The 27,516-nt window shown below is 38.7% G+C and overlaps 1 protein-coding gene across 2 annotated transcripts in view; it reads right to left on the bottom strand.

Moving 5' to 3' along the window:
- The window catches only part of REEP3 (receptor accessory protein 3), a 99,148-nt gene that overhangs the window by 28,122 nt on the left and 43,510 nt on the right, over window positions 1-27,516 (bottom strand). For both annotated transcript variants that reach the window (XM_044239617.1, XM_044239618.1), the window contains exon 2: window positions 22,715-22,787. In XM_044239617.1, the coding sequence (XP_044095552.1) occupies window positions 22,715-22,787 (73 nt within the window). The remainder of the gene's footprint in view (window positions 1-22,714; window positions 22,788-27,516) is intronic.

Raw genomic sequence — 27,516 nt, 5'->3', positions numbered from 1 at the left:
TGTATTTTTAGATATACAGCAGGCTGGATCAGATGAAGAAGGTGATGGTTTAATTCTCAACAGGTTTATGTCTGTGTTCCTCATATCCTTACATCAACAGTCTTGGGACAGAAGATGAGAATCGAAGAATAACAAACCTCTAGTCCTGACACAATATAATGTAGGAATTTGAAAGAATCAGAACAATAGGTTAATTTTTCTTAAGTGGAGCAAAGTTCTTTAAAAGATCTTATTCTTATCTATATGCTTCTTCATGATGATGAGTAGCTATTTATTATATAGTAACAACATAATATATGATCATATTTTAATCTTTATTTGTCTTTTAAAGTTTGCATTCCTTAATTCTCAAAATATAGAAACTGTTGAGGAACCAAAGAACGATCCTGGGTCTGTTAAATTCATAAAGCTAGTGACCCAGTTTGAAAGTCAGTTAGTTATTCTTTTCCCTGAAGCCCCTTGTGCACCTGTAACCTCTCACACATCATTTCCTTCTTCTATCAACACTACAATGGTCATTGCAATAGAGTGAACATTTGCGTCCTTCCCCTCCAATTTGTATGTTGAAATCCTAACCCTAAATGTGTATTAGGAGGTGGGACATTTAAGAGGTGATAGGGCACGAGGGTGGAGCTTATCTCACAAATGGAGTTAGTGTTCTTCTAAAAGGGCCTCCAAAGAGATCTCTCTTCCCTTCCACCAAATACAGAGAAAATGGCCTTCTATGAACCAAGAAGTGGGTCTCACCAGACACCAGACTTGCCTTGATCTTGGACTTCTAGCCTCCAGAACAGTGAGCAATAAATTTCTGTTGTTTATAAGCCACCCAGTCTATGGTACTTTTGTTAGAGTCTGAATGGACGGAGACGGTAGTTCAGGACATTTTTCTACCTCTTGCCTGGAATATAGCATCCTAACCGGTCCCTGAGACTCCAGTGTCTTTCTGCATCAATCTTTTCATAGAATGCTACCAGATTAATTTTTCTTGAACTTACTTCCTCAACTATACTTTTCAAATTACCTGAGCATGGAGACCCTCTTATCACAGGCTGGATTTTCATTAAGGATTACAATCTCTGATCTTTGGCTCAATATTATAATAATGGCTAATACACAAAACCATGCCAACCATGGGCTAGGGGTACTGAGTGTATCACATATTAAATCATCCACTCTCCACAACAATACACAAGGAAGGAAACATAATTATTTCCACTGTAGATAAGGAAACAGTGACAGAGAGGTAAAATGACTTGTTCAAGGTCACTTAGCCAGAATTTGAATCCATTCTGCCTGACCCCGGATTTGGTGCTATTAATTATACTATGTAGAGAAAGAATATGTGAGGATTTGCTAAATGTGAGATCCAAGAATAATTGTTACTTCCTTTGTTTCTTATCCCAATGGGATGATAAAAAAAAAAATTAGGTCTCTATAAATAGCTAGAAAATTGACCTAACTATTTAGTTTTCCTATAGAAGTTTGTTTGGGTATTCCATAGACAATAGAAACTATAATTCAAGTGGCTTTTATGCTTTTCTCTTTACATGGACAATTCAATTAAAAACAGCCATGAATAACTTTTGAAGCAATGTATCATGAAATAGAAATAATACCAATTTGCTATAATTTATAAACTCCTGAAAGCTTAAAAAATTTGCCCAAAGCAAATAATAGAGTATATTATCTATATGAGAAATACAAGGCAACTGATTTACAATGATCATCTCAAATTTAAAAAGAACAGAATAGCCCAAATGTACTCTTTAGTAAGTTTTTTTTTGTACTTTTCATGAGTTCTCATAAATTGCTCACTGCTGCCAATTCCAAAGTTTTGTCCAAATATGGGGATTTTCTTCCAGGACTCACATCCTATGTGTATTTTTTCCCACCCCTCCCTTTTTAAAGGAAAGTGATATTCTTCCACGAGATCATTCACCCAGACTTCCAGCTCCAAACACGAACTCAGCACTTTTCCCTCTCGACTGTATCTAGAGGGTTAGCTTTCAATCTGACTGACTAAAGCCTCTCCCAAGAAAGAAATGAAGAAAAGAGACTGTAAGCAGAATAATGAGCTTTTCCACAGTTTGGAGGGATCTTAGAAGTGACACAACCCTTTACTGAGAAAAACTGAGAGACAGTCACAGAGAGAAGCGCTCCCACTGGGCCTTGCATTCCACCCATGGTGGGACTCTGGAGGAGATGCCAAGAACCCCGAGAGCTCCCTGGGCAGAGCTTGAAAACAAATAATACAGTAGACTCTTACTATCTTTTTTTTTTTTTTTTAAAGATTTTATTTATTTATTTGACAGAGATCACAAGTAGGCAGAGAGGCAGGCAGAAAGAGAGGGGGGAGCAGGCTTCCTGCTGAACAGAGAGCCCGATGTGGGGCTCGATCCCAGGACCCTGAGATCATGACCTGAGCCGAAGGCAGAGGCTTTAACCCACTGAGCCACCCAGGCACCCCAGACTCTTACTACCTTGAGGCCAAAATAAATAAGGTGAACAAGGCCAGTGAGCTAAGAGATGGCTGGAGGAGACTTCCCTGAGGTGAACACAACAGCTTCTCAGTGAAAGGGGGCGGCCTTCAGACCCCTCTTGTCAGTCCCTGTCCCTCTCCTTGTACTCAACACAGGGATTTCAGTGTGACTATCATCTTTGCCAGGAAGGTGGAGGTTTCAATTTGGTTGTCTGTCTCATAGAAAATTCAGGAAACTTTCAGAAAGGTAAAATTATTTAAGTCAGTGCTTGCTACTTTTCATTATTTCACCATTTCCCACCACTGTTACAGTCGTGAATTTGCAAATGGATAACAACGTCACAAGTAGTGTCACTTACTGGTTAGCAGAGTAGAGGAGAGGTAATGGAGACTGTACACAGAGTGACTGGTGATACCCTGAATGACTAGTTTTCCAGGGAATGAGCAGCTACATGTCCAGCAGATTTCAAGGGCTTATTCAGTTTCCGAATGAAGTTATTAAATTAATTTTAAACCTCACAAAATAAAAGTGCTTTAAGGAATGTTATGTTTACCTCTTTATTTATTTATTTTTTAAAGGATTTTATTTGTTTATTTGACACTGACAGAGAAAGAGAGAACACAATCAGGGATGGGGAAAAGGTTGATGCAAACTCCTCACTGAGGAGGGAGCCTAGTGCTGGACTCGATCCCAGGACCCTGGGGCCATGACCAGAGCCAAAGGCAGATGCTTAACCAACTGAGCCACTCAGGTGCCCCATGTTTATCTCTAGGTTGTGAGAGCATTTAGTAATGTCAAAAATTTAAAAAGGAGAAAAAGAAGGTGGCCATGCTATTGCCATTTTATTATTTTATTTTTTTTTAAAGATTTTTATTATTTATTTGAAAGAGAGAGAGCACAAGCCAGGAGAAAGGCAGAGAGAGAAGCAGGCTCCTCGCTGAGCAGGGAGCCTGATGCAGGGCCGATCCCAGGACCCTGAGATCACAACCTGAGCCGAAGGCAGACGCTTAACGACTAAGTCACCCAGGCGTCCCACTGCCATTTTAATTAATACACAACTGACTATCCAACTAGAGGGTATTCCTGGACATCTTCCTGGAGTACTGACAACAATTTTATATAAGCAAAACTCCACTATATAGGAATTTGTCTTTAATGAATAAATTCCTTCATAACTGTTCTTAAATTTAAGGACTTTTCTGGTTGTCTTTACCAGAAAAATGGACCTTAAATTATAACAGGCAGGCAATAATAATTAGATGAATGTAATGAGTATGTATTATTCGTGGGAGCGACCACAAAGAAAGTTAACCTTGAAAAGATATTGCTTTCTTTTTTCTATTAATGGATTTGGTTGGGATTTTATACCAAATGATTACTCAGCAAAGCTTTTATTAAAACTATACCTCAAGGCCACACAGCCAAGTGCTTAAGGTTTTGCTCCAAAGAAATAACAAGAAAGAAGTCAAGGTCAAAAGGGGAAAAAAGGGGCGCCCGGGTAGCTCAGTTGTTGAGCATCTGCCTTCAACTCAGGTCATGATTCCAGGGTCCTGGGATCGAGCCCTGCATTGGTCTCCCTGCTCAGCGGGAAGCCTGCTTTTCCCTCTCCCACTCCCCTGCTAGTGTTCCCTCTCTTGCTGTCAAATAAATAAATAAAATCTAAAAAAAAAAAAAAGGGAGGGGGGAGACCAAGTCACAAAACTATAGAAATATAATTAAAATGTGTGACGATTAAAGATAAAATATTCTTTTTTTTTTTTTAAAGATTTTATTTATTTATTTGACAGAGAGAGATCACAAGCAGGCAGAGAGGCAGGCAGAGAGAGAGAGGAAACCAGGCTCTCCACTCAGCGGAGAGCCCGATGCGGGACTCGATCCCAGGACTCTGGGATCATGACCTGAGCCAAAGGCAGCGGCTTAACCCCCTGAGCCACCCAGGTGCCCAAAGATAAAATATTCTTTAGGTCAAAAGAAAACATCAATAACAAAATGCAAAAAATAAAACCAAAAATTGGTAGGAAAATAATCACACTAATAATCTGTGAATGTATATAACCGAATATAATCACCTTTAAAATGTTACACAAATATAATTTAGTAACTTAACTGGTAACCTTAATAAATTACAACCTCCTTTTACATTGCGGGGATGGGGTACGTGGGGGAGGGGAGAGAGGAGAGGATACTGGCATCAACTTCATTTGTTAAAAAAATTTATGTTCTTGGGTAAAAAAATTGTGTTCTCAGGGAAGTGGAAACAAATAGTATATAGTATCTTTCTAGTTCAGAAACAATTAGCAAAATCAGCAAACCACTGTCTGGATATCGCCACACAAACGAGTAATAAGAAAGCTGTACCTAACTCTTTCTTTTTTTTTTTTTTTTTTAAAGATTTTTATTTATTTATTTGACAGAGAGAGATCACAAGCAGGCACAGAGGCAGGCAGAGAGAGAGAGAGAGAGAGAGAGAGGAGGAAGCAGGCTCCCCGCCGAGCAGAGAGCCTGATGCGGGACCTGAACCCAGGACCCTGAGATCATGACCTGAGCCGAAGGCAGCGGCTCAACCCACTGAGCCACCCAGGTGCCCCCTAACTCTTTCTTAATAAAGTCTCTCTTTGGTCCCAGGGAACTGAACTATCCAACAAGGTGAAGCTTATACCGATAAGCACTAAAATGGGCATACACACCCAACTTTGCTAAATCTTTCTTATCAAACATAATTTAGACAATTCTTAAGGACTCAGGGAGCATCATTACATATAACACTCACTGATACAATGACAGCTCACCCTACTTACTTTATGTTATGAGAATAGAAACATGAACAGGATAGCTTCTGTCCTCAAGGATTTAACATTTTACTGGGGAAAAATGAGTAAAAAACTGTGATTTAAAAAAAAAATGTTCTGCTGTTTTTACTACATTAGGTGTCCTAGCTTCCAGTGTGAGTCAAGAGCATAAGAATCTGAGAAAGCTTACTAAAGGGACTATTTATAAAGTTGTGAGCAAGGTTCAGGAAACCCAATGAAAGGAAATGGGTGCACCCTGGAGTTAGCAACAAAAGGAGCTGGCATTACCCCTAGATGTGAAGGGAGGGGGGAGGGAAGGGAAAAGTTTCCTGGAATCAGAAGAGGGCAGCTGCAGGGGAGAGCTGTAGCCTCAGGCAGACAGTCAGACAGTCAGACAGTCAGAGTCAACCCGTGGTGGCAGGGGAGGAAGGGAGGACGCTGGAGGACAACCCTCTGACCTCATGCTCATCCTGCCTTCTGATCTTCTGCAGAAGCCTCTCATGGGTCAAACCCAAAGGGAAGCCAGAGCTGATGCAGTCCTTATGAATCAGCCTCCCGGGCCATAAGCAAAGTGGAGAAATGTGGAGGGAAAATTCCACTGGAAGGGCCAATGAAAGGTCCGAGCACTACCTCGCCTGCCATCTCTTTGGTCCACCCGGAATGGAAGTCTTTTCTCACCACTTCCACAGATCCCTCCCCAGCCCAGATGACCACGATCTCCTGTCTGCATGATTCCAACAGCTTCCTAACCAATCACTCTGCTTTCCTGGGTCAATTCTGCATACAGCAGTCTGAGGCTCTCCTTAAAACGGAAGCCAAATCACATCATTCCTCTGCTCAAACTCCTCTCAGGGCTCCATCAGAATTCTTACCACGGCCTAGACAACCGTGTGGACCCAGCACCCACCACCTCTCTGGCCTCACCTGCTCCTCCTTGTTGCCCTGTTCTGCTCATCACCTTGACCCTTTTACTGCCCCTTGTGTATGCAGATATACTCCTGCCTCAGGACCTCTGTACAAGCTTTCCTTGTTCATTTATTTACTTTTTTTGGGGTCTGAAATGCTCTTCCCCCCCAAGTCATCCCTACGGATCACTTTCTCACTTGCTTCGGGTCTCTGCTCGAATATCTACCCGAGAGGTTTTTGAAAATATTGATGTCCTCTTAGCTCCCTTATCCTGACTCATTTTTCTCTTTAGAAACATATCACATATCTAGCAAATGTTTAACTTTAAAAAAAAATTTTTTTGGCCTTTCCCTAGTAGAACGTAAACGCCTAGAGGAGAAGACTTTTATTTTGTTCACTGCTGAATTCTCTGTGCCTGGCCTTGACCGTTGAGTTGCTGAATGAATATGGGCTGTGCGCAGCTCAGTGAGCTGCTCTCTTTAAGGACTGCAAAAAGCCAGACACTCGGGAGGAGATGTAGTGGGACGGGGGAGCATCAACCAGCCCTTTAAGAGATCTGGTTTTAAAAGCGGGGGGGGGGGGGGGGGGGAGAGGGAATAAAAAAACAGCATGAAGTAAAAAGAAAGCAGGTTTACACTCTCAAGGGTTGAAAATTCTACCAGCAAGATAAGAAGATCCAAACGAAGAGAAAGCAGGGATACTTAATGGAACAAGATGCCACATGAGAAAGACAAGAATAAGATTATGAAGAAGCGTGGGCTCGAGAAAGCAGGAGAGAGGCATGCTCCTCTGAGATGGAACCGGCTGTGTTGGGACAAGGCCAGAGCCAGGGACCTCGATCTTTACTCCAGAGGAGGAGGGCAGGTCATCCTTTCAGGCTGGGTGTGAGTGGGAAGGAGGGTGGGTTGGAGGACAGGAGTAAAGGTTTAGACAAGCTGTTCATCTGGATAGGAAAAGCAGCATCCCAGGCAGATGTTATATAGATTATGAGACAAAGGATGGCCTCAGCTGCTCGGGAGGTTAGATCCAGGAGGCTGCCCGTGCTCCAGGTTGAGGGCAGTGAAACAAGAGAGAGATGGGAGCTGACAGGCTGCTCTCTGTAAAGCAGCCCAACAGCAGAAGGGTGGCTGTGGAGCCCCCCCTTTGCAGGTGGGTGGGGCCATGCGTCCATTTCTCCCCAGCAGAATGGGAGGTGAGGCTTTTGAGAAGTGGGTATATCTCCCCCACAGGCTCTTCCTCCTTCCTGTGGCCTGGGAAGGCAGGGAGCAGGGCAATGCTGGAAGCCATGTACTGAAGGTGGGTAGAGTCCCAGTTCTTGAAGGATGGCATGAGGAGAATTTGTTGCCAAAATGAACACCTAACCTGGACTGTTAATATATGAGAGAGAAATACTTTTCTATATTGCTTCAGCTGTTGCATTTTTATTAGACACTATAATTACAGTAGCTTTGCCTACCCTAACATGAAAGGTTACGCTAGGGCAAGGCTGTGGTAGCAAAGGTTCCAGAATGAGGGAAGAAGCATCCGTCCCAGTGCCACCGGTTGCCATGCGTGGCACGGCTGGTGTCCTGATTGGTGGTGAAGGTGATACCATCAGAGTGATCTGAAAATGGAGAAGAGGACTACCATGTGAAGAAACTCTGGTTAAGACCCCTTCAGGGGACTCTCAGCAGATTTTGGAAGATAGGAAGCACTGATGTTCTCGTGCAGCAAATTGGGGAACGGCCAGAGAAACGCTATTTTAAACTATTTTTGTGTGATCTCTTGGCAAATGTGGTTCTATCTCTGTGAATGTGTTCATTCTCATCTGCACTGAAAGTCTGTATGGCTTCTTTGGCAATCCCCTTCTATTTTCATGAGGCCAATAAATCAGATAAGTGAGCTAGTTAGAAAGATGCATAAAGTTTTAAAGTGGGTATATTCTGAGTGGGAGGCCAAGATATCCAAAGTATAAAGTACAGAGAAGTCAGTGGGAATACTAATTGAAAAATGTTATTTGATGCTCACTTTGCTTTGTCTTGTTTCCCAAGAATATACCTGATGCCTCCTATGGTACCCGGAACAAAAGACATTCTCAAAGATATTTATTAAAAGAATTAAAGAAAAAAAAAAGAAATAACTAGGCTAACTTATATATAAGACTGTAATTTCCATTCTTCCTAATTATTTAATAATATACCTTTTTTGAAAGTAGTCACAATGAACTGGCAGTTATATTTAAATCTTGGAATGCAGGGCACTTGGGTGGCTCAATTGTTATGCGTCTGCCTTCGGCACAGGTCATTGTCTCAGGTTTCTGGGACTGAGTCCCACTTTGGGCACTCTGCTTGGTGAGCCTGCTTCTCCCTTTCCCTGCTGCTCCCCCTCCTGTGCTTGCTCTCTGTCAAATATATCAATAAAATCTTTAAAAAAGAAAAAATAAGTAAATCTTGGAATGCTTTATGTACTATATTTTTTGTGACTAGAGAAATATGAATATTTTAATTTAAAATACAACATTTATAAGTAAGATTCCTCAAACGGAATCTTAAAATCATTTAAATATCACAATGAATTTATATTCTAAGAAAATATACTTTTATAATTAAGCAAGTTCTTTTGGAGATTATGGACTCATCTGTGATACAAAACCATAGTATCTAGAATTACATTCTAGTTTCTATAGTGCATGGATCAGATTAGCTTATTTAACAAGCCAGCACCTGCTTTATTATTACTCAAAATCCGTAAGGCTTTTACAAAGCCTTAGCATTTCAGAAACCCAGACAGTCATGTGATGGTGTTCTTAGCTTTACTTTCTCAAAGGAATTAGAGGATATTTTAAGCCTGAGTGAATACTGTAAAATGAATATACCCATAGGCTAAATTTACTATCAAAAGACCATGCTCCATTTAATAGGTATGCATTTACCTACCCTTGATTGCAAAAGAAAAGTAGGCCTCATTTCACGATGTTTTAACATTTTTAAGAAAACAAGTTTTTATGATTTATACCCTTAGACAATGAAATTGATTGAAATCCTCAAACAAATAAAGCAAACAAAAAGTGAAGCAACCGTGAAACCATCCTTCTGATTCCATCACAGAAATTGAGAGCAATGCACAGGCCCCAAATATACAGGGGAATATCATGTTCTCATGGAAGGAAGCATGTTGCTATAGATTTATGAGTCATGGTAATAGCAGTAATGCCATATTAATTAAAAAATATTGGGGTGTTTGGGTGGGTCAGTTAAGCCCAGCTCAGGTCTTGATGTCAGGGTCATGAATGAGTTCAAGCCCTGTGTAGGACCCATGCTGGGTGTGGTGCCTATTGAAAGAAAAAATAATTTCTTTCCTTTTTTAAAAGATTTTATTTACCTATTTGACAGAGACACAGAGAGAGAGAGCACAAGCAGGGAGAGTGGAAGAGGGAGAAGCAAGGATCCCTGCTGAGCAGGGAGTGTGATGTAGGATTCAATACCAGGACCCAGAGAACCTAGCCAGTTACTTAACCAACTGAGTCACCCAGGTGCCCCCAGTTTTTTTTTTCTTAAATTGTATCTTTATAATTTATTCTGTGCTAGGACCAGTGTGATATTATAATAACAGTGATATTAACAGTAACATATGTTAAATGATCTCAGTGTATAATTACACTTGCATGATAAAAAGAAAAATTATGTGATATATTAATTTGATAGATATTACTCAGGGCCTTTTAGCAACAAAGCCCTTCTACATGAAATAGGCATAAACCTGATGTCAAGGTATTCCTACCACCAAGAAGCTTTCGTAGGAGGGATTAGTAAAAGAGGACATAAAAGAATAAGGTTTGGTGAAAACCAACAGAGTGTTTGCCCACCATGTAACTACTAATGTTTTATTAAATAGTATGTATTATTTATTCGCCTTGCAGGAATGAAGTTTCTTCACTTCCAAAGGAAAGCCTTCCCTAATTAACTCCCGCCCCTCTAAAGGTCATGTATAATCTCTGTGCACCATCCTTTCTTAGCAATGGTTTATATAACACCTATCCTTGCTGCTTAGTCTATAATAACCAACAGGGACAGAAACCATCCTGTCCACTATCATGTTGCCAGCACACAGCACCGTGGATCAGGTAAAGCAAGAGCAGAGGAAGACTTTTGCTTAATAGTTCCTTAATTTGGGGGGCTCAGTCTGTTAAGGGGCTGCCTTTGGCTCAGGCCATGATCCCAGGGTCCTCGGATCAAGCCCTGCATCAGGCTCCCCCGCTCAGCCAGGAGCCTGCTTCCTGAGCATGCCCCTGCCACCACCCCTGCACACACACTCTTGCTCTGTCTTAAATAAATAAATAAATAAATAAATAAATGATAGAAATTTAGTTTCTTAATTCTAAGGTCTGGATTGATGCAAGACTCAAACACATAACAAACAAGTAACTCCGAACTGCAAACAGCAGTTCATAACCTACAAAACAGTCTATTCTGTCAAAGCTGTTCTCAGACTTATCAGAGAATAAATAATTTTCCAACATTTCATAATTCCAGATTCTTTGAATCATAAAGCAATTAATGCTGGTCTTTAAGAAAAAATGAAAAATTACATATGCCTAGTGATTTCAATTATAACCACACTAAGTAAATCCAGATCAGAAAATGCTAAAATATGCTTCACAGGAAATTTTTTTTTTTTTGCTGAATCTAAAAAGAAATAAACACTGCTGAATTTCAGACCACCCAAAGAGAACTTTATTTTCTGACCATTATTATTCACTCAAGTCAATTCACCCAAAACATTCATTCTACACCACATTTCAGAGACAACAGAGACCTTCTTATATAGAATTCTTTAGCAATAGTATAGAGTTGAAAAGATTTCTCCCGTTTCATTAACATTATGCAATAATTTGGTTACTTCATAATGATTTTTCCCCACTAAAAACAAAAAGGAACAAAATGTGAGAAATCAATAGAAAAACTCCCTCTTTTATCCAACCCAGATGGCTCAGTTATGGGATTTTTCCCACAGCTGTGCCAAGTTAGAAGCATGCTTGAAAATAAGCTAGTTGAAGTTCAATCCAAAGTGAATAGACGCCATGGCTGAAAAGAGTTCTTTTTTAAAGAAAGGGACATGTGTTTGGGGTGAATACATGAGGCTAGAATTGATTTGGGCTTCCTCAACTTTGGGGTACTTCTTCCCCCACTGCCCCATTTAAGAATATCTTAACTTTGTACAGCTCCCCCAAACTCAGATGTCTGGGGATTATATTCTCAGATGGTGAAGCTGCTGCAAGATCCCAGGCATCACTGCCAAAGACCTCATGGATTAATTAGTCTGTAGGTATAATGGACTGTAAGTAGAAATGGAAGCCTCTGTCACCCTACTTCCTTGGTCTTCCCCAGTGACTGTGCATCACAGAAGCCCTGTGTATCTCATCCCTAACCTCAGCAGTCTGAGGAACTCGAGAGAAGGCAAAAGTGCAAACATATTTAAAAACTAGGTGATAATTAATTTAAAAGGGAGTGTTGGAAAGAAGATGTAAAAAGCAGGATCTGCTTATAGGAACTGTTCGCTGAAGCCGAATTCAGGAAGAATGACCTCTTCGTCCAAAATAACTCTCTCCACCTATACTGGCTGAGAATTCACAGTTCACTTTTTTATATTATTTAAGGTACTATTGATTTATTTGGGATAATAAATATTTGTGAGAAAAACAGTTCCCTTATAAAAGAACCACACAGAATTTCCTGGGAGGGGCCCAGGGAGAGTGAGAGAATCTCAAGCAGATACCTTGCTGAGTAAAGAGCCTGATAGGGGCTCAGATTCCACCAGGCTGAGATGGTGACCTAAGCCGAAACCTAGAGTCAGACGCTAAATCCACGGAGCCACCCAGCTACCCCTTAAATGTGCTTTTAACATTAAACTGTCACTCTACTTAAAAACAAATAAATGAATAAAAAATAAATGGGGGGGGCGCCTGGGTGGCTCAGTGGGTTAAAGCCTCTGCCTTCGGCTCAGGTCATGATCTGGGGGTTCTGGGATCGAGCCCCGCATCGGGCTCTCTCCTCAGCAGGGAGCCCGCCCCCCCCCCCCGCCGCCTGCCTCTCTGCCTGCTAGTGATCTCTGTCTGTCAAATAAATAAATAAAATCTTAAAAAAAAAAAAAAAAAAGGTCACTCTACCTTCTTCTTTCCCTAAGTGCTCCCAAAGTCTTGGCCCATCATGTTTCCCACGTAAAGTATTCTAAGGACTGGCATGGAGGTACCATCATTCCATCTACCTTCACACATGCAATCCCATCTTGCTATTTCCACAAATGAACTAACTGAGCTACTCCAGGATATGCTCCTTTGTCCAGGTGACAGACAAGACTGCAAGGGACACAGAACATGAAAAATGTCATTCTTTAGCTAAAATACACTCTTTTATAGGCAACTTGTAGTTTTATATTCTGGGCTCAATAGCATACTTTGAACCTACAATAATCATTCAAACAGTTAAGAACCAGCCTTTAAGCCACATGGGATAACACAGTGTTCTTGAGAAGCAAAGACTGGCAGGAAAAAATTCCAGGAAGAATAAATCTCTGTCGTGACTGAAAATGAACCTGGAATATCAAATTACTTCCCTTCAAAAGCATGTGCAATCAACCTCACCTAGAGAACTGAAGTTCGCATTTGGGTGAGTGGAGAGGGAAGAGTGACAGGTCACAAGACACTCGGGGGTAAGAAAGGGCTGGCTGAGTGCCAGGGTGCAGGACAGCCTGAAGGCCCTGGGTAAACACAGTCTGAGGAACAAAGAGGCAGGAGTAAGGTGCAGAAAGGTGAATGATTCTAGAGGGAAACTTTACTGATGGAGGAAATCCTGTGTATGGCCAGCCTCTCAACACTGGAACTAGGAGAAAGTCTAACTGAATATCTTTATCCCCATAATTGTATCATATGATTAATTGTGTTAAAGCATTATTTTTCTACAAGACGTTCCAAGTTGTTAATTAGTCTATTTACTTATAGATGTTTCTAAAACAAACTATTTGCTATTTGAGGTCCATCTGCATACAAAAACTTATATTTAAAAAGTACAATGTAGCAAAATGATTTACTTTTCACAATAACATAAGATACCTCTTAATTATTTTCACCTTGGCTGCAGATAAAAATTACTTGGGGATTAAAAAAAAAAAACATATTTAGGGGCTCCTGGGTGGCTCAGTCAGTTGAGTGTCCGACTCCTATTCTCTGCTCACGTCTTGATCCCAGGGTCATGAGTTCACACCCTGTATTGGGCTCCACACTGGGCATGGAGCCTACTTAAAATAGTAATAAAAAATATATAACATGATAAAACTAATGTGTTAGATCTTCATTTAAAAGAGGCCTATTGGAAGCCTTCGAAAATTAATATAATATTTAAAAATAAAACTACTCAACTCCATCGACCTTTATGATTTTCAAGATCTTTTGAAGATTTTTTTGCCCCGATTTTACCTACAGAATTTGTAACTGTGGTTTAAAAACAAAGGAATCAGTCTATATTTAATCTGATAGCCAAGACACACCTGTCAGAATGGCTAATATCAACAACACAAGAAACAAGTGTTGGTGAGGACATAGGCAAAGAGAAACCCTCTTGCACTATAGGTGAGAATGCAGACTGGTACAACCACTCTGGATGAGGTTCCTCAGAAAGTTAAAAATAGAACTACCCTGTGATCCAGCAATTGCACTACTAGGTATTTACCCACAGAATACAAAAACACTAAGTCTAGAGGAGACATGCACTTTGATATTTATAGCAACATTATCTACAATAGCTAAATTTTGGAAACAGTCCACGTGTCTATCAATTGATGAATGGATAAAGATCTGGTACATACATATACAATGGAGTATTACTCAGCCATCAAAAAGAATGACACCTTGCCATTTGCAATGACATGGACGGAGCGAGACAGTATTATGCTACGTGAAATCAGTCAGTCAAAGACAAACACCATATACTTTCACTCATAAGTGGAATTCAAGAAATAAAACAAATGAGCAAGGGAAAAAAAAAGAGAGAGAGGCAAACCAAGAAACAGACTTTGAGAGAACAAACTGAGGGTTGCTGGAGGGATTGTGGGTGGTGGGATGGGTGATATTGGTGATGGGGATAAAGGAGGGCACATGCGATGAGCACTGAGTGTTGTATGTAAGATTTGAATCACTACATTGTACACCTGAAACTACTACTACAGTGCATATTAACTGGAATTCAAATAAAAATTTTTTAAAAAATAAAAGATACCTATTGGAAATCTTTTTAAGTTAATACAATACTTTAAAATAAAACAATTCAACTCAATATACTTTTGTGACTTTTCAAGACCTTTTGAAGATTGTTTTCTCATTTGACCTGGAGTTTGGATATGTGGTTTAAAAAAAGAATCAGTATATTCTGATAGCCAAGAGACGGACAAAATTTCATATATTTGTATAATATAATTTTGGGGGTAATTTTTAAAAAGAATTTCATCTTTTTACATTTCTATTATATTTCTGAATATCTGTCATGAGCTTTTTTATTTTTTAAAGATTTATATGTTTATTTGAGAGAGAGAGACAGAGAGTAAGCTGTCTCCCCTCAGTGAGGGTGGTGGCAGTCAAGTGTTTTCGTTGCTGTAGCCTTTCTGATTTTCAGCTGTTCCATCACTGGGGATTGGGGTGGAGTGGCTAGGCCTCCCTCCAATTTACTCCTTAACAACATTTCCTTTAATGGAAACAACTGTTTCTGTCCCTATTTTCAAAAATCTATTTCCATTGGCACCACAATTGGTCAAATTCTTCTTAGATAATAGCAAAAACCCAAGTTAGCCTATTAGGTTTAAATGTTACTATGAGAATTTTTTTTTCTTTGTGTATGTTTTCCAAAGCATTTGCATTGGAAGCTAGAAAAGGACCAGATAGCTGTGCTTGGCCAGCTATATCTTAGTGTGAAAACTGGAGGCATGCTTTTGTTGACTTCATAAAGGTCAAGAAATACTGTAATTCACATTCTAAAATTTTAGAAGGAACTATGCTAGACATTCACTTAACACACCCCCCGATTATATAACCTTACTTAAATTTAACACTTGTTTTCTAAAGTGAGTTCATTGTAATGGCCATGAGATGATTATGAAGAAATTGGTTTTAGAAAATGTAAGGAAGCGTATAAGTCACTTAATTATAATAGCCGATTACTTTAGCAGTGAAAATACATACTGGTATGTAGTTAACATATAATACGTAAACGTGGCATACCAAAAATCAGGTTTATAATTGTAAGTAGATTTATTTCATTAAAGGATAACGAACTGTCCCAAGTGACTTTATTTAACTGTCCTAAGTGAAAATTGTGACTTTTATTATCGGTACTTGATTTACAAATCAAATAACCCAAGACAAGATGGACACGCATGTATTCACTGTATGTCAATTAAAATTAACTTTTAAAATGATTGTCAGAAATCTAAAAAATGATATCTATTACTACTTTTAACCTATCTTCTATGTAGACACATTTTAAAAGCCCATGTTAATGATAAAATAAGTCTTATTTGATATCGCAGTATATTTCAACCAGAAATATGCCATTCACAAAGTCAATTTGGGAATCTGGGTAAAGATGATAAACTGAATATACACATTTAATTGTATCCTTACCACAAATCTCATTAAAATAACAGTAAAAGTGATTTTTTAAAAGATACTGAGTCCAGAAAATATAGAAGAGAAGACAAGGTTGACATTTTTTGGAGCTAGGAAGGAAGCGGATGAGTAGCAACAGACTTAGGGGGCCTGAAAAAACTGAATATTAAGCTGAGAGTGGGAAAATTTGAGAAGCAATCCAACTTGACACTGCAGAGCTCCAGAAAGGCTCAAGAAATGGTGACATAATTCTTGGCTACTAAGGCAAAAGACAGGAAGAATGGCTGTTAAGTCTGCCTAAGGAGCAGGCAGGCCCCCAGATGCCCTCCCACTCTAGTGGTTTGGTGATGTGCCTCCTTCCTCCCAGAAGAACCTTGTGGCTGATTCTCTGGGAAGAGTGAGTCAGAGGAGCTCTGGATTTGCAAATCTCTGACACAGTTGAGAGAGGAATAAAGTTACAGTTTATAAATTAATAATTGAGAGCCCCCAACCATTATACTATCAACAGAATGCTATCAACCAAGTACCTTTCAGAATGATAGAATCTTCTCTGAAGAATCTGACTTGCATGAAAGAAAATACCAAAAGATACAGACAATTTGACAATTTGCCAAGGAAACAGTTTTTATGGTTTGGACTGTGTCTCCCTCAGATATGTTGAAGTCTGTTATGGACTGAACTGTGATTGCCCCAAATTCATATGTTAAAGTCATAAGCCCCAAGGTGACTGTATTTGGAAATGGGGCCTTTATGGAGGTTATTAAGATTAAATGAAGTCATAAGGGGGCCCTAATTTGATAGAACTCATGTCCTTAAAAGAAAGAGACACTCTTGTGTCTGTCACACCTGCACCTAGAAAAGGCCACATGAGGACACAAGGAGAAGGTGGCTGTCTACAAGCCAGGAAGATGTGTCATCAAAAACCAATCCTGATGGCACCTTAATCTTGGACTTTCAGCTTCCATAACTGTGAGAAAATAAATTTGTGTTGTTTAAGGTCCTCGGTGTGTGGTATTTTGTGATGGCAGCCTGATCTAACTAATACAAAGTTGTAACCCCCAGTACCTCAGAATGTGACATCATTTGGAAACAAGGTCACTGCAGATGTTATTAGTTAAGACAAGGTCACACTGGGGTATGGTGGGCGCCGAATCTCATGTGCCTGGTTCCTTGGAAGGAGCAGGGAAGCGACTCTGAGACACAGACACACGGGTAGATGACCATGTGAGGGCAGGTGCAGAGCATGAAGGGCTATAGCTAGAAGGTAAGGAGCACCAAGGATTGGCAACCATCAGACCCTGGAAACAGGCAAGAAAGGATTCTCCTCAACAGGTTTCAGAGGGAGTGTGGTTCTGTCCACATCTTGATTATGTCCTCTGCACCTCCAGAACCATGAGACATAAATTTGTTTGTTTGTTTTTAAAGCCATTCAGTTTGTGGTACTTCCTCTCAGGAGCTCTGGGAACAAATACAATTGCCTCATCAGATCACCCTACACTGAAAAGGACATTCAGGCCTCTTCACGGGCACAGGGTCTCCGGCCAGCTTGTGACTATCATACTCTAACATGAGCAGAGGACCAAGGACTATCCAACATTTGAGAAAAATCAAACATGACGGACAGGGGCTGAAACAAACAAACAGAATTCAAAGGAAAGATTATGCAGGAAGTAGACATCTAAAATACCATCATTCACAGATTCAGACAAAAGGGAAGCTATTTTAAACAACATAAGAATAGGACACTAGAGGAAAAGGAACATTCATTGAATGAAAAGCGCTCTTAGAAATTCAACACACAGGAGCAGGAATTAAAGATTAACTAAAGGGTTAGAAAATGAAATTGAGAAACCCATCATAAAATAGAACAAAAAGAAAAATTGACAGAAGATCAGATCAGAAACAAAAGATCAGAAAACTGCCTCTTAAACAGCCTGCTGGTAAGTAAATATAAGCATATGGCTTGACAAAACTAATTTTCAAAAAATTCCACCTTAATCAGAGGTTAACCTTTGTACTTCCCAAAAGAAAACCCTTGAATCAAATGAGTATTTTTAATCCAAAATATGAAAAGATGGGGCACCTGGGTGGCTCAGTCAGTAAATGATCCCAGGGTCATGATCCTAGGGTCCTGGTATCAAGCCCCACATCAGGATCCCTGCTCAGTGGGGAGTCTGCTTCTCCCTCTCCCTGACCCTCTCCCTGCTCATGCTGTCTCTCTCTCTCTCTCTTAAATAAATAAATAAATAAATAAATAAATAAATAAAATCTTTAAACAAAAATATGAAAAGATGCCTGGGGAATACTTCCTGGCAATATAAAAATGTATACTTCATTGTATTTTTTCCTCTCTATATCACCCTAAAACTAGCAAACAGCTTCACATTTTACCAGTTGAAAATAACTGTTAAGCTGGTATGTGGCATATTTGTTCATTTTCATATCACCCAAGTATCCAAGAAAAATTAGGTCACTTTCAAAACCAAGTCAATAGGGTTTTAGAGGGCTATTTCTAAGCCTTTTAAAAGAGTAGTTTCCCTGAGTTTTCAATGTTCTTTGTTCTTGCTCAGAGTAAATCTCGGGACCAAATGTCTGATTTTGATTTTTTAAGTGCTGTCAGCCAATCTTTTCATTGCCACGTTCTCCAACATTCTTAGAATAAGAACACGGTTTCCTAGAAAAGCTACAGCAATTACACACGACTTGGAAGTAAACACTCTATTTTCAAGTCACGAGATGGTATAAGCCTAAAAAAATTTGCAAAACCATACTAATTCTTCAGTAAGTTTACATTTCAATTACTGCAAGGCTGAAAGACTTTAAGTAGGCCATATCAGCCACACTATACAGGAAATTATATCCTAGGAAAGCTCTGTTTTAAAAATAGGCAAAGGAAGAAAGGAAGGTTGCCAAAATACACAGCACTTTCCATTTGTTTTGATTTGAGTACAGCATCTGTTTTATCAGGTGCAATCTACTATTTGCAGGCTTAAGGGGAATGGTAGTAGTTAGGGTGGAAAGAAGTAAATTAATCTAAAATGTTTGCTTTCTGAAAACAATTTTGAAGTAGATATCTGGAATTTAGGTAAGAACCAAATACCACAAAGAAACTGAGCTTTGGGGTAAGTCAGAATGGACTATATACTCCTTAATCCAGCAAAATCAAAGCTGAGAAACCAGACCACTCCATTTAAGAAATGTATGCTTTTCAACTCTACTTCCTTTCCTTATTCTTTCTTTCTTTCTTTTTTGTATTTTATTTATTCATTTGAGTGAGAGAGAGCATGAGTGGGGGGAGAGACAGAGGCAGAGGGTGAGGTAGACTCCCCACTGAGCCGGAAGCCAACATGGGGCTTGATCCCAAGACCTGGAGATCATGATCTGAGCCAAAGGCAAAAGCTCAGCCATCAGAGCCACCCAGGTGCCTCTTTCCTTTTCTTATTCTGAAAATTTATTCACTCATTCATTCAAAAAATACTGAGTACCTACTATAAATACCATGTCCTGTTTTAGGTAGGGAATGTAGCAGTTAACAAAACAACAAAACTCTGTGGAGCTGTCTCTTGGGGGAGGGGGACAAACACACATGCAAACAAATAATACAATATCAGATAATATGAAAGCCTATTAAAAATATAACAGGGAAATCTGAAGAAGGTTAACTTTGCTAAGAAACTACCATATACAAAACAAAGCAAATGTGGATGGGATCAGTAGACAGGAAAACAATGAGAACAGAGTTTTAGTAAAACTGTTAGATCAGAGTTTAAGTTTAGGCGAGACTCAGCAAGAAAATAATATTCAGACATTTCGTCAAAAGTAAATTTAGACTGGAAATACTTAAAGAACTGCCAATACTTTCAAAACCCAATTTCACCTTTAACCGTTTTGATCACAGTTGATCTAGATGCTTATGAGTTCTGTCCTAGTACTGGCTGGTTAAGCAGCCTCAGTGTCCTTCTTAAAAAAAAATGCCTGTATTTTTGTGGCCCTGGCAGGTCTACTTTGGAAGCAGGTCCACTGGCTGGCTGTGAAAATTGTTCCTACTTTTTCCTGAAGCTAGAATCCTCATTTACTTTTCTAAAGGTAGCATGGTAGCAGAGAAAGAATAAAACATTATGAACAAGATATCCAATCTGATACCATTCCTGCCTTAAAGATCTATGACCCTGGCCAAGTTAATAAAGATCTTGACCCCGGCCAAGTTAATTTACTTCTTTGAAACTGTAATACCGACATATTTCCCCACCTACTTTACTTATTGATTCAGAGTTGTCGTGAGGAACCAGTGAGATATAGTACACAGGATAATGTCTCCTTCCCCCAAAGGCGTCCAAGTCCTAATTTCTAAAACCTATGAATATGTTAGGTTATATGGTAAAAGAGAAGTCGGGTTGTAAATGGAATTCAGGCTGCCAACCAGGTGACCCTAAGATGGAGAGAGGATCTTGGTTTATTCAGGTGGACCCAATGTAATCACAAGCACCCTTATAAGTGGAAGAGGGAGGCAGAAGAGAGAACCAGAGGGATGGAAACATGAGAAGTCTCAGCTCAATGTTTCTGGCTTTGAAGATGATGACTAGAACCCTAAGTCAAGGATGCACATAGGCTGTCGAAGCTAAGAAAGTTAAGGGAACAGATTTTTCCTTAGAGCCTCCAGAAAGAGGACAGCCCTGTAGATTTATTTCGGATTTCTGATCTCTACGACAGTAAGAGAATACATTTGGGTTGGTTTAAGCCAGTAAATACATGGCAATTAGTTACAGTAGCAGTTAGAAACAATAATGTATAAACGTACTTTGAAAGTGGTAGGAAACTAAATAAATGCAAATGTTCTCATGTGACATCTCCGCTTGGCATCTCCGCTTGGTCTCGCTAGCAGCCCTGATGGCAGACAACCTGGTCGCTGGGTCTTCTGAGTTGTATCCGGGTCTTCTGAGTTGTATCGTATTTCCTAGTTAAAGGTAAATGCCCTGCCTTTCCTTTTCTGATGCCTGGCCATTTTTGCTTTTAGCTTTCATTTCGTTTGTGGAGAGGTGATTACCATGTAACTATCAAACCAACTGCCTTTCTACCTGCCTAGTTTCTCTTCAACTACTCCTTATTCTGATGTTCCCAAGAGCACATTAAGAGAACTTTTCGGAGTCACAATATCACAGCAAAATTACGCACAGATAGTTTCTACTCGGTTAATAAGGAGTTATTCTCTGAAAACTACAAGACGATAAGTGAAATATATACCCAACTACACACATGTATGCATACATACGTACATATATCAACATATATCCAGTTTTATAGTTTTTCCATCAGTTTGAGTAAGAATGTTACTGGATTCTCTTCCACAGGCTATCTTTAACTTGTGAGACAGTTAAAACTGCAGGGTTAGACCATTCTTATTAATCCCAAATTTATAGACGAATACAGTAATAAAAATTTGGGTATTAAGGAATTAGAACACACAAACCCATGTTTTTAAGTCTCTAAAAATCAACACTAACGAAATTAAACAGATGCATAGTAAGAAACAGATAAATATTTTATAATGGTTCTTAGGTCAGTTGCTAAATAACACCATTTTTTTTTGCTCTTTTAGCATTAACTTACACATGACAGGCCTATCTCTTTTTTCCCCACATTATTACACTTTCATATTCCTTACCATTATTCCCTTTTAATTTTAGGGCATGGTATTTGTGTGCCCACTGGTAATATCTTCGTATTACTACAGCATCTCATTTAAACTTCATTTTCAATTTGTACTTAATTCTTTTCCAAAAAAATCATCCAGATTTAGGGGGAAGATAGGAGAATACCACAACTACATAGCATACCAGTTTGTATATCCTGGGTTTAAAATGCTTTACAGGTGAAATAGGTGCAAAGTTGAGAAACTTCACCCTGTATTTCAACTGAAGTTAATGAGATTCAGGAAAAAAGACCTTTAATAACAGTATGAGAAACATTTCAAATAAGAAGGAATGCTATCAGCTAGTACAGCTGACCCCTGAACAACACAGGTTTGGACCATGCAGGTCCACTTACTCAAATTCTTTTTCAATAAATCTAGCACAGTCCTATAAATGTATTTTCTCTTCCCTATGATTTTTCTTAACCTCTTTTCTCTAGCTTGCTTTTTTTTTTTTTTTTTTTAAAAGAGCGGACCAGAGAATCCTAAGCAGGCTCCATGACCCTGAGATCACTACCTGAGCTGAAATCAAGAGTCTGAAGCCAAGCCAACCGAATCACCCAGATGCCCCTCTCCAGTTTACTTTTAATAAGTATTTAACATACGTGTGTTAGCTGACTGTCTACCTTATGGGTAAGGCTTCTTCAGTAGGCAATTCTTCAACAGTAGGCAATTAATAGCTAAGTTTTGGGGAGTTAAAAAATTATACTGAGACTTCCCACTGTGGGGGAACCCCTGTGTTGTTCAAGCATCAACTGTAGAGTCTGATTTAAGAAGAAAAAGGACTGCAGTTGTCAGTAGTGATAAGGTATTCGTGTATTTAAATCAATTAAAAAGTGACATAACAGCTATGAAAAAAAGGAAAAAAGTTTGGGGTGAGAAAGAATTATGTTCTCAGTCTACCTATAAATTCACAGGCTAAAAAACAGTCCACCCACCTTCTTAAACTGGAACTTAGACAAAAAGAATAAGAGAGCCCATTAACCACCTGGAATTCCTACACTTACTTAAATGCCAACTGACAGTGAACTTATTTTTGAAAGTCCACTTTAGAATTGTATTCAACATCAGTTTATGAAGTTAATGAAGTTAGTCTTTTAATTTATGTAACATTTTTATCCAAAACATTATCCCAGCTATTTCTAAAATAATGATTTTTCTATCTTGTATATCATAGATTCATTAAGCTAAACTTAATCACTCATAAATCTATACTTACATATTCTTTCACGTTTTTTGTTTTCACAGCTTTGTAGGAATAATATGCAGGATAAAGCATTCCAAACACCAACCTAAAAGTAAAAAGTAGAAGACTAATCAAATATAATAATGCTTTTAACTTCTTATAAAAACTTCACCTAATAATAAGAAAAGTAGAAACTACATGGGAAACATACAATGGTGTAAATTTGTTAAATGCAAATTTGTGCACAAACTAAATCCACTCAGAAAGCAAAAGTAAAAATACTCTTTTTTTTTTTTTTTTAAATGAAGAGGATTTCAATATTCTAGGTATAGTATCATGGGAAAATTTTAGATTTTCAAAATTATCATTAAAAAAAACCTTTCTCATCGTACACCTGAAATTAATAAAACATTATACTTGAATTTAAAAATAAACCCTTTGTCATCACAAAAAAGTCTATGATTCCTTGAACATTTGGAAAATGCAGAAAATCACCAAAAATAAAAATTGTCCCAACCCTACCAGAAAGAACAGTAGGCAACATTTTATTATATGCAAATTCTACTTATTGTCCACATGTAATATTCCCAAAACCTAAATATAACACATGTTATATGCAACATGTTGTGTGTCACACATAACTTGTAATATAAAAGTGGTCCTTCACTCTATTTTAAGAAGTACTGGCTTCTAATTATAATGATGGTACTGTCAATACATGATATATTACAACATGCATTAAAATATTCTCTTTAAACATTTATAAAATGCCTAAATCATTAACAGGATTTAATTTAACTCCATCTGTTAAGATTACTTTGCCAAATCGCAGATCCAACAGATATGTACAATCACACATACAATGAAAGGACAGACCCAAAAATGGAACAACACATACACAAGGCTTACAATTGGCATTTTCAGGTACTACATCATGGAGTTTTTTGCGCTCAAATATTCTACGCATGTATTCTTAATACCTTCATTACATTCCTCATTGAGATTCTCTTAGTTTTATTTAAATAATCCCATAAAATAGGCTTTTGGTTGACTCCAGGTTTTTGCGATTGCACATAACATAAAAACAGTTCTCTGTCCATTATACTCATTTCCTCATTAGGATGTTGCTGCTTCAAAGAGCACTTACATTTTTACCTCACATCAAAATGCCCTCCAGAGAAGCAGTTCCACTTTTACACTCCTATACATTGCTGATCATCGGCATCATTATTTAAAAAAACGAGAAAATGTGCCAGCTAAGTAGGAGAAAAATAATCTCACAGATGTTTTAATAGACATTCCTGAAAACCAGTAAACATGACTTTCTGAAGTGTTTACTGGCTTTTTGATGCATATGGTATATGATATCCTGTTCTATACTCTTCTGATCTATTTAAAATATTCTGGAATAGTTTTAATTTTACAGAGAAGTTGGGAATACACTATAGTTACCATAAGCCCTACATGTTTCCCCTCTTACCTATATCTTGCATTAGTATGGTACACTTGTCACAATTCACAAACCAATATTGCTATGTTATTAACTACTAAAGTCCATATTCTATTCAGATTTCTTTAGTTTTTACCTACCATCCTTTCTCTGACCCCGGATCCCATCCAGGATGGCATATTCTATTTACCTATCCTGTCTCCTTAAGTCCTCCGGTTAAAAAGAAAAAGAAAAGAAAAAAATTCTCAGACTTTCCTTGGGAAATAGTCTGACAGTTTTGAGTACTGGTGGATATTGGAGGAGATCCCTTTACTGGAATTTGTCTGATGTTTTCTCATGATTAAATTGAGGTATCAGTTTTTGGGAGGAGGACCATTTCCTATTGTATCAAGGACATGCTATCAGCATGATTTATTACTGCTGATGTTAACCCTGACAGGCAGGCTGAGGTAGGGTTTATCAGACTTCACTGTAAGGTTACTCCCTACCCCACCCCCAACCATGCTGTGGTTCTTGGGAAGCTGCTATGCACAGGCCATAGTTCAGGAAATTATGTTCAATGTCCTTGAGTGGAACAGTTATACGAATTATCTGAATTTTTCTGCATGGGAGAATTATCTCTTCTCAATTTATTTATTCAGTGATTTATCTATATCAATATGGACTCCCAAGTTTATTTTACACTTCGGGTTTTAACACAGTAGTACTTCATTCTGCTGCTCAAGGCTTTGAGCACCAAGATCTTTCAGTTTGCTCCTGCGTCCCTCAGACAGACCTATAATTGTAAGGTTTATTTGTTTGTTTGTTTTTCTGAACAATATGCTACTTTCTGGCACTGTATGATGCCCCACTGTATGATGCCACTGTATGATGCCCAATGTATATCCTGCCTCATTCCTATAATCAGTCCTTTCTCCAAGGAGTCTTGGTTCCTTTCACTGGAGGGTGGTATTTAAGACAAAGTTCTGGGTGCTACATTCCATCACTGTTACTGGAGTGTTGTAGATTCTAGGTCCTTCTTTGTCTCTTTGCATATTAAGTAATATCTGTCTAGGTTCTTGTTATCTTCTGAGAGTGTTTTAGTATTGTTGTTTGATACTGTTTTGGTATTATTTACATATTGCTAAAAATCTGTGCTGAACTATGTTTGTTGAGCTGTCATTAAATAGATACCACAGAGTAGTGCCTGGGTGGCCCAGGGTCCTGGGATCAGGCCCCGTATCAGGCTCCCTTCTCAGCAGAGAGCTTGCTTCTCCCTCTCTCCATCTGCTGCTCCCCCTGTTTGTGCTCTCTCTCTGTAATGTAAATAAAACCTTAAAAACAAAACAAAACAAAAAACCACAGATAGGATGGCTTAAGCAATAGATACTTATTTTCTCATAGTTCTGCAGGCTAGAAGGCCAAGAGCAAGGTGTTGGTGGGTTTGGTTTCTTTTGAGGCCTTTCTCCTTGGATTTGTAATGGTCACTTTCTCACTGTGTCCTCACATGGTCATTTCTTAGTCTGTGTAACCTCTTTCTTCTAAGAACACTAGTCCCATTGGATTAAGACACCTCAAAGTCCTCATTTTAACTTAATCACTTTCTTTAATCTTTTATCTCCAAATACAGTCACATTCTGAGATACTGGGGATTAGGCCTTCATATGAATTTGGGAGACACAATTCAGCCCATAACACCCATACTTACAAAGTTTTACATTAAATAGGTGTTTGCATTTATAGTAAATAAGTTTGTCTTATCCTGAAAATGAGTATCTACATTCCTATATTTTTAGTTCATTTATAGTTTATTTTTTGGTGGGGGAAGGATAGTAAATCCCTAGTGACTTTGCTATTCCTCATAAACATGAGCCCTGGGTTTGAGGCTGATGTTACTAGCTCAAAGGATGCCAAGTCTTCTGCTGGGGATTTTATCTTCACCAACTGGAAGCCACATCATTAACAATCTCTGCCTTACCTAACACCACCCTGTGAAGCTACTTCAGCAGAAGCCAATCCACAGACACTGGATGCGGCATTTTTTTTAGCCACAGAACCTAGGGATTTACGATGTGGCACAGGGGCTATCCTCTAGAACAGTGAGTTCCGAGAAAGCAACAAACCTTAAGAACTGAGGGGCCAATCAAAACACAACTTCGAGGTCTGCTGTATTCATCCCTACGGCTGATACAAGGTACAGATTCCGCAGCGAGACATCGTAGTTCTATTTACATACTCAAGTTAACTTCATTCTACTTCGTATTTCCCTTTAGAATTTGGAAACAATCAATGAATTATCTTCCATAAGCCTTCCAACCCAGAACGACTGCACTTAAATTCAACGTGAGACTCTTCATCACTGTCACTCTTGACTCCTCCTTCCTTTGCTGTAATATCTAACCCAGTCCTTTTGGCTTTTCCCTGGTGAGAGTCCAAGAATCCATCTTCCTATTTTATTTTCAAACCCATGGCCAATGATACATTTAGGCTCATGCCATCTCCTCTGACTTAACAGTATAATTTCCCAACACATGCCTCTGGCTCCAATGTCAAATCAATCTTCCTAATACACCTGCTGCACTGCCTTTGCTTAAAGACTTTAATAGTTGGCTTCCTTACCACCTTGTTGACCAGCCCCCGTGGCTGCTCATCAGAACATAATTTGAAAACCTCTTCCTTATATAAGCCATCTGTTCCAACATGGTTTCCTCAATATGCCTCTTTCCCAGCCCCCTGCTCAGTTAATGCCTTTTTTCTTCAAGATTTACCACTCCTCCATAGACTTCTAAATTGTTTTTGAATTTTAGAATTTGTCAGGATTAATTATTTCACCTTTAGTATATTCTAGGTTATATATGTATTTTTCAATGTAACTGACTTCCAAAACATAATTTTCTCACATATTGTAAGGATCTGGTACTAGTTGATACTATGCTTATAGGTGGTTTATTTTTTAACCTCTGTATTGAATAGAATCAGTTAAATGAATAAACACAATATCCCCTAATACCTAACTCTTATAAGAGTAGAAAACAATAATACATTTCATTTGGAACATGGGAAAAATTAAATGTCTTAGTAAACAGCGAGACAATTTTTAAGGACCACCATTATAATTTATTGCTGCTCTAATGTGAATATTACTGAGTAATTTATTACTAACATCTGTAATATTTTCTAGGTGTTGTTTTTTTTCTGGTTTATTTTCTTTAATACTGGGTCCTACTCTGGATGTTTGCAACCTGGGAGGTCGGGCATAAAGCCAAACCATGAGCACAGTGTATAAAATCAAGTAGTTTATTTTAAAAGGCCACCTACAAGATAAACTCATGGTTTATAAAGAAAGTGTTTGCTACAAATGAAATTCACCTATAAATTTGAATACTGTTTCAGTTATAGAGGCAGA

The sequence above is a fragment of the Neovison vison genome, chromosome 2, assembly GCF_020171115.1.
Source record: "Neovison vison isolate M4711 chromosome 2, ASM_NN_V1, whole genome shotgun sequence".
Lineage (NCBI taxonomy): Eukaryota > Metazoa > Chordata > Mammalia > Carnivora > Mustelidae > Neogale > Neogale vison.
The sequence above is the reverse complement of the archived record's forward strand: the minus strand, read 5'-3'. Positions and strand labels throughout refer to the sequence as shown.